General features: G+C 40.1%; 1 protein-coding gene across 1 annotated transcript; it reads left to right on the top strand.

Moving 5' to 3' along the window:
- Positions 1 to 10763: 10763 nt before the first annotated feature.
- On the top strand, positions 10764 to 12626 carry LOC131227811 (U-box domain-containing protein 21). The gene has a single exon (XM_058223636.1). It carries the CDS (start codon positions 10861 to 10863, stop codon positions 12181 to 12183), a length of 1323 nt encoding a protein of 440 aa, XP_058079619.1. The 5' UTR covers positions 10764 to 10860; the 3' UTR covers positions 12184 to 12626.
- The last annotated feature ends 1469 nt before the right edge of the window (positions 12627 to 14095 follow it).

Here is a 14095-nt window from a genome sequence, read left to right as displayed (position 1 = left end):
AAGGAAAAATAAAAAAAACAGCAGTCGTACGGACTCATCTGCAGTGCTATTTTTTTCTTTGAGATTGGACGCTTTACCAAGCCTGGTAGCGGGGTTATTCATGTGTACGCAAAGCTAGATGGGGCCCACCGTGATGTGTGTGAGAAATCCACCCCATCTATCCGTTTTGGAAGATCATTTAAGAGATGAGCTAAAAAATAAGGCAGATACAAAACTCAAGTGGGCCACTTCGACAGGAAAAAGTGTGTAGGGAATCATTCTGTTGAAACCTCCTTGGGTCCACCGTGATGTTTATAAAACATCCAAACGGTTCATGGGCACGAATTGGGTGCTAACCCTGCCTGTCCTGCGCTCAGCACAGCGAATATTTCATCGGTGGAAGTACAATCCTCACTATTTCCTGTCATGCGGCCCGCTTGAGTTTTCGATCTGACTCATTATTGGGCTCATGCCCTAACATGATCCAGAAAAAAGGATGGATGGGATGGATTTCACAAAAACATCATGGTGGGCCCCACCTACCTTATGAGCACAAGAACTTACTACCACGCAGGCAATCAGAGTCCGTCCTATTCATGCCCAGTGGCTAGAAGTTAGGCCTGCCAAGTTTTAATAATCGGACGAGTCTGACGCAACTCATCCGAGTCGACTCAGATTTGGCAGGACCCGATCCTCTACTGTAAATTGGTCACCCCTGACTAGGGCGAGTCGAGCCGATTCAGCCCTGACTTGGGCGATTTCCGACTCGACTCAGTACAGAAGCGAGTGTTTTAACCATGCTAGCCCACCATAGGTTGGAATTTGAAACGGATCGGCTACTCCCCCTTACACCAGCCCGGTGGCTGGTGGTTGTGCTCTGTGGGCCCCACCATAATGTACGTGTTTCATCCATTTTTACAGATCATTTTTGGGCTTCATCTAAAAAATGAGAGGGATATAAATCTCAGGTGGACCACACCACAGGAAAATAATAGTGACCTGATATCCACCATTAAAATCTTCCTACGGCCGACTGTACTGTTTATTTGACATCCAATCTGTTAATTAGGTCATACAGACATAGATGAAGGTAAAAAACAAAGGCCAACTTGATCCAAAACTTTGATGGCGCCTAGAAATTTTTTAATGGTTGACATTCATTAAACAATGTTTCCTGTAATGTGGTCAACGTAAGATTGGGATATACCTCATTTTTGGTCTCATTCAATAAAATGATATAGAAAAATAGATGGACGGCATGGATGAAAATAATACATCATTGTGGGGCCCACAGAGCACGACCATCAGCCATTGGCTGGTGGCAGGGGGAGTAGCCAATCCGTTCCCCCATAGGTTAGGCTTGGGCCTGGATCTGATGTGTAAGACCCATCTGAAACTGCGATTCAACGCCGTACATTGCTTTAAAGACCGGTCAAGATGCAACTTTCGGCCATAAGGCGTAGGCCAATGCTCGGGTCTTGACCTACTATGAGCCCAGAGGGGTAATGGTTCGGCAGTGCTGGGCCTACATGCTTTTAAACACTAACTCTTGCCGGGTCCACGACCTAGTTGCTGCCGTACCTGATAGACCTTGGTTGAAAAGTCGTCTCCATCGTGCGGTCATAACATCTTTTTGGCAGGAGGTGATGCGTGGGTCCGATGATTGGGAGCGTTCAATTGGGTGGGCCCACTAGTAAAAAATAGTAAAGTAACGGTCATAAAGGAGCCTGATAGTGACTGTCACGTCAGCCTCTTTATTTTATTGTTTTATATCACATACAGTCGCAACTGTACCGCAAGTTGTGGTGCCTTACGATCTTTTCTGCAAACTGTGGCTTATGTGGCAATCCGTACCATTAAAAAGGTAGGATCCACCATGAAGATTCCTGTTCTATAAAATCAAGCTGATCTAACTCACTGTGTGGGCCATACCTGTATGTTGGATCAGACCGTTGGTTTCCCAATAATTCCAACGGTGTAGTCCACATGACGAGCGGAACAGCTCGACATGGGTGGGCCCCACAGTTTTGTGCATGTTAGAGGAGAAGTATGCAAGTCGTGATACCGTTGCCTGTATTTACTACCTGTACAACGGTCAACGGTTGGGAGTTGATTTAGTGCTACTGGATGCACGGAGTATCCATGCCTTCACATCATTTCCGCATACTTGGCATAGATATACAAGATCAGAGCCGTTCATTCAGTATATCAAATACCAAACATCACACTATCTGGAAAATCCTAACCCTTGGATCGATGGGGTAGTTGAAAATTGAAGATTTCGATACAATATTAAGAAAAAAACTCCCATCCAACGGGTAGAAGTTCATCTATCAGACGGTCAGGATAATCCAATCAAGCCACATGTTTCTCTTGTGACTAAGCAATTGCAGAGCCACAAGAATGCATGGTTCGGATCATTCAGATACGATACATGAAATTGTATTCTTTATTAGAATGGCATCATTGCACAGGACTCGATTCTTATCCGAGCGATTTCTGCACCATTTAAAGAATGGTTGTGACGTTTCAAACGTCCCCATTTAATACTCGTACGACAATCGAGACCGTCCAAATCAACGACTCAGATGAAGGATGAGAAGAAAGTTTGACTGAGAATAGTATATTATATTTTTTCACTTGGAACGAAAACGCTTTGGACACGGAGGACTTCATTGCCGTTGTGGATGGAACGACTGCATGCTGATGAGATCTCCGCCGTCCGTTTAGGTGTGACGCCATGTGTTTGTAGCGGAGCTGGAAAATAAGGCCGATTCAACACCCGGGTGGACTAGGACGCGGATTGCCTACTGAGTAAACTCTGTGGGCCCACCGTGATGTATATGTTATATCCACGCCGTCCTTCCGTTTAATAAGCATATCCAAAGCTCAGATGGACACACCATAGGAAACATAACACTATACCGATGGATGGTGTAGATAAGACACATACATCATGGTGGCCCCTGAGATGGGTGGGTCGCACCAAACAGTTCAGATAGGATCCCACCATTAAAATAGTACGAATTTTGTGTAAGGCCCACCGTGGTGTGTGTATATGCCATCCAATTTTAACTGTTTGGGACGTGGGAAAGCTTGCAAAAAGTTAGTACATTAATTTATTTCTTAATATCTTTTATATTAGTGATAAGAACAATGCGATGGACGGTCTTGATTGCCCTTACAGCCATCAATCATGCCTGAATGAGAATGATATATTTTCTGTATAATTTAACCTACGACCTCTTGTGCATAGAATTATTTTTGGCTTTTAATATTGGATGACTTAATCTATGGTTCTAAGATGGATTGAGTTATTATAAATTTGTAATAATTATGGTGAAACCCATCTAAGTAATGCAATAGATGGATTAGATCGGTCGAATATCTATCGTATTGTCAAGTCTAGAGTATGTAATTAAAAACATATGAATTTCTATAACAGTGTTACTATCACTTGGCCTAGGGTTGAGATGGGTCATCGCGGTATGTGGTTAGATTCATACAGTTAATACAAATTATAAAGGCAAAATATATCAAGACCTTGAGAACTTAGATGATCTAATCATCTAGTGGGCCACACTGATAAGATTAGTTTGATAGATCTATTATTATCTTGAATCATATTGAAATTCTTAAATATATGAGATCGGTAATATTAGACTAGTCCAAGCACTCATTGGAATCAAATTGTATTGAGATTCCTAATTTTCTTATCAAACTAATTAATTAATGGACCGCATTGATCAAAAAAATCCTTGACATTTAATTCGAAATCTATATGTAAATGAGCACATGAATGGCTCATTATCCAAATCGTATAAATGGACCCAAGACACTTCATCAAAGGAAATCCCCAATTTTTCAATTTTAAATTGATGAAACCAGGTTGATTTGAGTATGATCAATCGATCTTTGATCGAGATTGATTGATGATGCTAAATTTTGTCCAAAGACTTATATGTCTAATATGTATTTTCTTGATTCGAAGATTGATCGATTGATCGATCGACAGATATCTAGACGAAAAATTTTAAAATTCGAATTTTAATAGTTAACTTTAATAGACATTTTATAGGATCAATAATAATATTGTGAATTAATTGCTAGGATTTCTGAATTCAAATCAATCTGATAATCTTGTTGGATTTTCACTACTAGACTGAGGTGAGTAATCCCAACAGGTCTCATGTTTATGAAAATCGAAATAGAATTGGTTGTGTAGTTGATTGATTGGTTTATGTGTTGACTATTTAATTCATGATTTTGTTGATTTAATTGATAATATATATATATATATACATGTGTGTCACATGCTAACCTAAGATATCTTATTTAATTTATGGAATCATGATAATTAGTACAATGAATTCACATGCATACATTCCTGATAAGATAAGTATTTATGAATAGTTATAAAATGATGAAGCGATACATCATTCGTCGCATCAGCACTTTGCATTGTCGATCTTAGGGGACCTACATGGAAGAACGCTGATCCTGTTAGAATAGTTACCATATGCGGGTTATACCCATGCCTACCGAAAAGTAAAAGCTTATCCAACGGATTGATGCGGATTGACGATTTTCAATCCAAACAGATGGACGATCACCTCATCTAATGCATTCATATATCATGTGTATTCATGTCATCTTACATTCCGTATTTTATACTATTTTAAGTGCTGTGTATATGAATCATGTTGGATTATTTCACTAAGTTTGACCCGCTTACATTTTCATTGACGAAAATATCATATAGATAGAGGAATAGTTGATGAAATTACTCAGGAACCAAAACATACAGTGGAACTTGAACACGACCCATTTGAAACATGACCGTACTTATCTAAAAATGAATTGACAACATTTAATCATTCTTAAATATCTAATTTTATTTGTTCGAATAATCTCGTTAACGTACAATGTATGTTAAGATTGATAATAGGATTTTAAGAAATTGATTAGCTTCATTTGGTTGAGACATTCTATTTTTGAAATAAATAGATTTTATAACTAATGAATGGTGTTTAAGATTAATGTTATTTGAATGCTTAGGAAGATTTATATGAGGATGATTGATTGGTCCTAATATATATGTGTGATTGACTATCAATAATCCTAGGTAGAACTTAGAATGAATGTAATCCTCACCTTTAATAAAACCAATCAATTGATAAAGTTAAGTACAATCTATGTACTAATTATGAACTGAAACTTAGATTTGAAGGTACACTCTATACTTGAATTTAGGGGTATAACAGTTCATTAGTGCCATTTTAGATATATAATTCTATCGGACTCACGATTTGAATAGATAGTTATACATGTGCGTCACAGAGGAAGATGAGTTACCACCAGCTTTTTAAAGATGCAAAACAAACATTACAGGTTGCACGCTGCCTATCATAACAGGAGAGGCAATGTTTTAGCACGTGGTTCATGTACCGGTCTATAGAATTGGTGTCACCAATGAAACTTCATGTGCGGATGATACGTAGGATTGGATGCGGATTGCGTCCTAGCCCCGCCGCACAGATTCGGCCAGAAAAGAGCATTGTGCGGCTACCACAGTGTATGTGTGTTAACGCCGCCGTTAAAAAAATGAGGCAGATTAAAGGTAAGTGACTAAACCACGGGAAAAGGTTAGGATTAAACATTTACTGTTGAAAACTACCGCAGCGTAAGTTTTTTTTTTTTTTTTTATCAAGCTTGCATTTATATTTTCCCTTCGTCGGGTCCACCTATGAATAGGTCAAATGGCAAATAAACATCAAAATAGGCCCCACGAAGTTTTAAACATAGGTGTCATTATCAAAAAAAATAAAGGGTGTCATTATCACCACTGCTTCCTATGGTGTGGCCTACTTGGGCCTTGGATCTGCCTTTATTAGGCTCGTGCCCTAAAATGACCTGACAAAATGCGTAGACGGTGTGGATAAAGCAAATACATTATAATAGGCCCAACATAGCAACTGCCAGGACGGACTCCCGGCATGGGTAGGACGCAACCGGCGTCCTTAGGACTGGACATTGCTGGCCACAGTCGATCCCACCACAGGAAGCTCTAGGAAGCAAGGTGGGGCCCATTCTAATGTTTATGAGATATCAACTCCATCTATCCATCCATTTTGACAACTCAATTTACGATATGAGATAAACATGTGGTTGATTCAAATCTCAAGTGGGTCATATGATAGAAACCGTAGGGATTGAACTCCACCGTTGAAACATTCTAAGGGCCACAGGAAATTTTATATCAAGGTAATACTTATGTGTTTAAGTTCCGATATATATAGGAATGACCTTATGAATGGTTTGGATGCCGCATAAACGTCAAGTGGACCTTGGGAAGGTTTCCCCATTAGGCATTTCCCTTCCCTACTTTTACTATCACATGACTCACTTGGGTTTTGGATCCACGTCATTTTTGGCTTCATGTCGTGAGAGGTATGGGAGGTTTTACCCTTAACATGGACCCACTACGTTAATTTGGTATATATAGCACCCTATCAATCTAATTCTATGGTCCATTTTAAAGTCGTACCATAATTTAATTAAGCATATCCAAATCTCACATGGACCGCAGCATAGGAAACAGTGGTGAATGAGTACTCACCATTAAAATTTTCAAATGGGCCATCTTAAGGTTTTCGTAACGTTTATTTGTCATCCAATCTGTTGATAATGTCAAGAAGAGCTGAATGAAGAGAAAAATATAAATATCAGCTTTTGATCCTAAACTTTCGTGGCCCATAAAAAGTTTTTAATGGTTATTCATCACCGTTTCCAGGGGCGTGGTCCGCCTGAGATTTGGATCTTCTTACTCTCTGGGATACATCCTAAAATGAAATGTAAAAACAGATTGACCGCGTGGATATACCGAAAAAAAAAACATATCATGGTGGGCCCTGCACAATTAGGGTAAAACCCACTGCCGTCTTACCTGGGTAACAGCTAATCCGATCCGTCCTTGCACGACCTGGAAAAAACGACGGACGGAGCCCCACTTAACTTTCCACTGCCGCATGGATAGACATTTCATGGAACATCGTGAAAAGCGGAAAATCATTATTTGTGTTGAGACCTGGTATACAGCTGTGCAACACTGGCTCATAATACACCTAAGCTTTACAGGATATTTCATGTTGTGTATGTAAAATCCACTCCGTCCATCAAGCAGGAAGCATCAATTTCACGATACATGAAAGAAATTAGAAAGTAATATGGGCTGAACAATGGAAACAATAAAAAGTTCTATCAGAACCAGTAAATTCCCAAGTTGTGGCCCTCTGGTAATTTTTATCAATAATTCTCTTCAGCGATCCTCTTGATCCCGGTGAGTTACTCCCGATTAACGGGTTCAATAATAGAAATACAGCATGCTAGACCACACTTATGAAGTAGCAATGATAACGACACTCACCATTGAAACCTTCCCAGGCTCACCATCCAACATGTTAATAAGATCTAAATAGTCTTACATAGACTTAGATCAAGGTAAAACATAAATATCAATTTCTTCCAAATTTTTTATGGCTTACAAAATGCTTTCAAAGGTTAGCATTTAATCACATCAGCTTCGTCAAGTTGTTTCACCCATTTAGCCTCGGAGTACCTTGATTTTGTGTTTATATGGCTAAGATGGATGAATGGTGTCAATAAAACCCATGGCCTCTCTCCATTCCAAGTTACAGATAGGTAGGGTAGTGAACCTAGAGATGGATGATGTATGTATTTTAGTAAGTATTTTGTTCCCATTGTCCAACTATTTTCATAGATTATTTTAGCATGAGATTTGAATATAATTAAATGCTTAATGAACTACTCTACAAAAGTAGTAAGAATTTAATTCATACTTTCAAAAACTTTTTAGGAGGCGCTGAATTTTTTTTATTTAACTGATAGCTATGTTTTGCTTTCTTCCAAAAACCTTATGAATAAGTTGGATGGTAAGTATATATCATGGTGGACCCTAGGAAGTTTTCAACTAGAGGAGTTTAATCTTAGCTACTTCATGTAGTTTAGTTCACGTGAGCCTTCAATTTGCTTCCTTTTGGGTAGAGCTGGGCATCGTACCGAGTTAGATCGGATTGGGTCCAACTCAACTCGGTTCGAAATTTGCAGGGCCTGACCCGAACCCGATCCGATCCGAGACCGAGTTCAGGTCATCTAACCCGAACCAATTCGAACTCCTGCTGGCCTGAATCGATCCGAGTCCGACTTGGACAGGAAAATTGAGTAGGATCGAATTGGGTAAGATTCGGTTCGTTCATTTCTTTCAACGGTGTGGAAATCATTATTCTCAGTCTTCTATGGTGTGATCTACTTGATTATTGAATATACTTAAAAATTTAGCATCAACCCCTAAAATGATCTGAAAAAATTGATGGACGGTGTGGAAAAACTAAAAAGTTTAAGATGGGCCCCACATGGTTTACTCAGAGAGATAAAAACGTACGGATAACTTCTTAAAGAAGCTTTACACATACCACATAGCTTTTTGAAGAATCTTTATAAAAGTAAAACTTGTTGCCTGTCTGTAGCTAGCACCAGCTGTCTAACTGCTCTAGGTACGTGTCATGCGAAGACAGCACGAACGCTCCTCGAGCTCTGAGTTGTGAGAACGGTTCAAAGGAGATCAAAGTTACATGGGCCCCACAGTGATGTATTTATTATATCTACACCGTTCATCTATTTTTAGATATTATTTTAGAGCATTATCCAAAAAACGAATTATATCTAAAGATCATCTGGACCACACCATAAATAGTGGCAGAGATAATGATTTTCATCGTTAAAAAATTTATAGGCCCATCGTAACATTTAGTTTACATTCAATCTATTCATAAGTTCACAAGTACCTGATTGAAAAGGAAAAATAAATTTCATAAGGTCGCACGTACCTGAATGAAGAGGAAAAACAAATTTCATATTATCTAAAACTTCTGTGACCCTGAAAAGGGTTTCAATGGTAAACGTTCAATCTCCTACTAGTTTTTGCAGTGTGATCCAGTTGATGGTTAGATCTGTCTTATTTTTTGTCTCAAGCCTTAAAATGAGATCGCTAAATGAATGGACGGTTTGGATATAAAACATGCCACGTGATCAGACCCATAGAACTTGCTAACGTTACACGAGCCGATTTGCTTCGTACACCCTTCTTCGATCAATACCCGCTGCGACTCTCTTTTTCTCTTCCAATAGAGAAATCGAAGCTCCAAAACCCAACGGCAGAAAGAAAAGGATTTGATTTACGGGACATCTAGCTAGCCTTCTTCTTCAACAGAAATAAAGAGACAGATATAGAGAGAAAATCACAGATATAGAGAGAGATAGAGAGATAAAGTTGACGGGCTCAGGTGTACATTGGGCAGGATTTTTTGGCTCTGAACGTAAAGCTTAGGCAGTAAAAGCAAAAATATATACAGTCCAGATCGGGTCGGTCCGAATCGGATCGGGTTCTGGATCGGGTCGGTTTGGAAGAGGGCCTATCCGGATTCGACTCAAAAATAATTCGAATCTAGATTACGCTACCCGATCCTGACTATTGGTTCTGTTCAAATTGAATTGGATCAGGTTTGATCGGGCAGGATCCACCGATTCAGGTATGAAATGCCAAGCTCTACTTTTGAGTCTCACCCTAAAATGATGGTCAAAGTGAATGGAGGGTGTGGATACAACATATTCATAATTGTGAACCCCATAGATACCCGGACTGGACCGTCGCTCTCTAAGTGGGTCCTGCTGGTGTAGTACCCACTCGGCGCCTCCAAACGTAGCCTTGGCTCAGAAAAGTTTCCCAAAAGGGGTCCGGATGGGGGATACCACCCAATCCAAGAACTGGGTAGTTGTCCTATGCGGGAGCCCACCGTTATGTATATGTTCTATCCAAGCCGTCTATCTCTTTTAGAAGATCAAAGGAGGTAGATCGACAGCTGGAGTGGACTATGACATAAGAAACAGTGGGATTTGAATGCCTACCGTTGAAAACCTCTTGAGATCCATGGAAGGTTTGGATCATGCTGATATTTCTGTGTTACCTTCATACAGTTCTATGTAACCTTGTGAATGGTTTGGATCACAAATAAACATCAAGGTGGGCCCTAGGAAGGTTTCAATGGTGAGGTAATTGGTACCATTGCTTCGTATGGTGTGGTCCATTTGAGCCTTAGATCTGCCTCGGTTTTGGCCTCATGCCTTAAAATGATCTTTTAAAATTGATGAACAGCTTGGATGAAACGCATACATCACGGTGGGGCCCACAGAGACGCTGACAGGACTATACGTCCCTAGCTAGTTACTAGTGGGGTATTACCCCCATCCGCGCCCCCCAGAGAGACGGTTGTTGACCGTGGACCCACCTTCACATGCGGGACACGGGTGGAGAAGGCGGGTTCAGGTCACGGACGTGTAGTTACAGTTAAGCGCGTAAGCCTACACGGCGCACGTTTACCTATGTACGTCCCCCGCTCAAAAAATAAAAGATGACCCGACCGACCCGCTAAAACGCGCCGTTCAGGTCCGACCTTTCCCACCGACCGTTGACTGCAATTTGGTCCTTCCGTCAAACTGCCACCGTTTTTCAAAACCCATTCTCCAGTTTATTACCCTTTGCCTCTGGGGGTTTACACGTTCAAACATTCATTCAACGGTCAATATTCAAAAATCTCTCTCTCTCTCTCTCTCTCTCTCTCTCTCTCTCTATTTGAACGATTCCATGCAAATCCTTATTTTAAAACGCGTATAACCTTTCATTCTACCAACATACATATATAACAACACCTCGCAACTCTCCAAATCAAACAAACTACAAACATATCTTACTTTCTTCTTTCCTTTTCTTCTCCTTCTCTTTCTTATTCACAACTTACAACAGCCATGTTCAGAATCCGAAAAGCCGGCCGGAAGGATGGGACAAGGCCGGGTACTAATCCGGCCGTTGATCTCGCTATCCCGGCCCACTTCAGGTGCCCCATATCGTTGGATCTTATGAAGGATCCCGTGACATTGTGCACCGGCATCACATATGATCGCCAGAGCATCGACACATGGATTGAAGCGGGAAACCTCACGTGCCCCGTCACCAACCAGGTCCTCAGGAGCATGGACCAGATCCCAAACCATACTATAAGGAGGATGATACAGGACTGGTGCGTCGAGAACCGTTCTTATGGGATTGAACGGATACCGACGCCCAGGATTCCGGTCACCACAACAGAAGTATCAGTTATCCTTTTAGAAATTACGACGGCATGCCGAGCAAGGGATGATGTTCGATGCCTTGAATTGGTGAAGAAAATCAACGCATTAGGCAAGGAGAGCGAGCGCAACCGGCAGTGCATCACAGCAATTGAGACGGGCCGTGTCTTATCGGCGACATTCGACGCATTCGCCACTTCATCGATGGAAAACCATGTAGCCATCTTGGAGGAGATCCTATTGGCATTGACATGGATGTTCCCACTCTATGATGAGGCTAGAATATACCTTGGATCATCTGCATCCTTGCATTGCATGGCCTGGTTTTTAAAATGTGGGAGTTTGGGGGGAAGACGGGCGACGGTTTTGGCTGTCAAAGATCTAGCTTCCTCAGAACAAAGGCATGTAAATGCCTTAGTAGGGACAGATGGATTGTTGGAAGCTTTGGTCAAGATGATCAAAGAGCCTATTTGCCCAACAACCACAAAAGCTTCATTGATGACCATCTACTACATGGTTTCTTCATCGTCACCGTCATCTTCTTCGCCGAAACAGAAAACTGCAGAAAGATTTGTTGAGTTGGGTCTTGTCGCTTTGTTACTTGAAGCACTCGTCGACTCAGAAAAGAGTATCTGTGAGAAGGCTTTGGCTGTTTTGGATGGGATCTGTGATTGTGATGAGGGGAGAAAAATGGCCCATGATCACGCATTAACGGTGCCGATTCTCGTGAAGAAGATTTTCCGAGTATCGAATATGGCGACGGAGTTTGCCGTCTCGGTCCTTTGGAAGCTTTCCAAGAACTGCAAAGAAGAGGATGGAGGGATATTGGTAGAGGGTCTTCTAGTGGGGGCATTTCAAAAGATCTTGTTGCTTTTGCAGGTGGGCTGTGGTGAGAGAACAAAGGAAAAGGCAACAGACCTTTTGAAACTGCTTAATGGTTATAGAGGGAGGGGAGAGTGTATTGATTCCATGGATTTCAAGCAGTTGAAAAGACCCTTTTGATAAATTACAAGGGAGGAATTATTAAAAAAAAATGTGTTTTAGTTGTGTTATTAGGTAATATATGTATAAAATACAAAGGATACATCTCATATTCCACTTTGAAATTTTTGAAGGGAAATGATATAAATACACCGTATGTTTTTTTATACATACACCTTATTTCTACTTTTGGTATTAGAATTGTACCATTACAATCCTAAAGCCAAAATTAGAGTAGATTTATCAAACCGTAGTGTGTATGTATCAGTTCCCATTTTTATATCCATATTCAAATAAGGGTAAAACCTGTCTGGGTTTGCGTTGATTTGGTAGTTTGCTTGGTGTTATAGGTGTTTTATGGCCATGTTGTCTTTCATAGTGGAGAATAATTGGATGGAAATTCAAACTATGTAATAATGATAGAGAATTATATGAGATTGATGTTGGAAGCTTTTAATTATCAATCCATCCATAGGTTAGCCTTTTTTGTTTTTAGCTTTTTTAGCCATTAATTCTTTTTCCAAGACATGGATGGGATGGTTAAGATTGACTGATAAAAGTACTTTTTTAGAAGCATAAGTGATTCACCCCAGCAAATAATAGTTTCAAATTATTGGACCTTTTTTTTTCCTATAAATTATCTTGATTGTCAAGTTTATAAGCTACTAATTGGATGACTGGAATATGGGACATAGATTGCCTGAAACCCCGACTGTAGGAAGTAGGACCCACCATGTTGTTTGTGAGAAATCCACCCTGTTCATCCATTCTACGAGCTCATGTTAGGCATGAACCCCAAAAATGAGGCAGATGCAAAATTCAAGTAGGCCATACTACAGGAGATAGTGGGGATTGATCACCTACTATTGAAACATTCATGGGGCCACAAAAATTTTGGGTTAGGTTAATATTTTTGTATTTGTAGTTCATCCCACTGAGAATGATCTAGAGGGCAAATAAACATCTTGGCGGAGCCTGGGAAGGTTTCAACACTATGCATTTTCCTCTTATATTTTGCCCGTAGTTAGTCCCACCTAAATTTTATGTCTCATTTTTCAGGCTCATCTCCTAACATGAGCTGAAAAACATAGATGGAGGGAGTATATTTCTCACAAATATCGGCTGAGGAATATAACAAAAACTGCCTGAAAAGCTAGCAAGATGTGCAAAAGCCATTGCACGCTAAAGTGTCCACCTTAGCTTCCGACTGCAAGAACTTCCTATGGTGTTGGGTCGCATGCAATCCACATCCGGTAGATACACACACACATATATGGAGGCATGCTCATGTGTGCACGTACACACCTAAGGAACCAATTTTCACCCTGATCTAAAACTTTGGTGGGCCATAGCAAAGAGAGATGCAAATCAAGAGAGGAAACTGTTTTCTTTTTCATGGCCCACCAAAATTTTGGATCAAAGTAAAAGTTGGGCTTTGGGGGGTTTCATGGGATGCTGCATCACGTGGACCATTCAGATTTTGAACTCACATCACGTATGATGAGTTCTCAAAAAGTTCACATGAGTTCCGTGCGAACTAATGCGCATCTAAGCATTCGGATATATATATATATATATATATATATATATATATATATATATATATATATATATATATATATATATATATATATATATATATATAAGTGATCCTAATCATCCAATCAATAGCATGAAAAATAGATAATAAAGAGCAAATAGAAGAACTCATTTGTTGGATGTGTGCCTTTGAAAGGCAATCTAATCTTGTTAATTTATTGGAATAAGGTTATTAGTGACTCATTTGATGAATGGGAAGTCATTAGTGACTTATTTTTCTATAAAATGGAGATGAATATTGTTTCATGAGTTACAGTGGATTCCTTTACATAGTCTTTCTACTAAGCCATTAGGAAAGAATAAAGTAGACTAATGACCATGATAGCTAGAGCAA

This window comes from Magnolia sinica, chromosome 15 (assembly GCF_029962835.1).
Source record: "Magnolia sinica isolate HGM2019 chromosome 15, MsV1, whole genome shotgun sequence".
Lineage (NCBI taxonomy): Eukaryota > Viridiplantae > Streptophyta > Magnoliopsida > Magnoliales > Magnoliaceae > Magnolia > Magnolia sinica.
The sequence above is the reverse complement of the archived record's forward strand: the minus strand, read 5'-3'. Positions and strand labels throughout refer to the sequence as shown.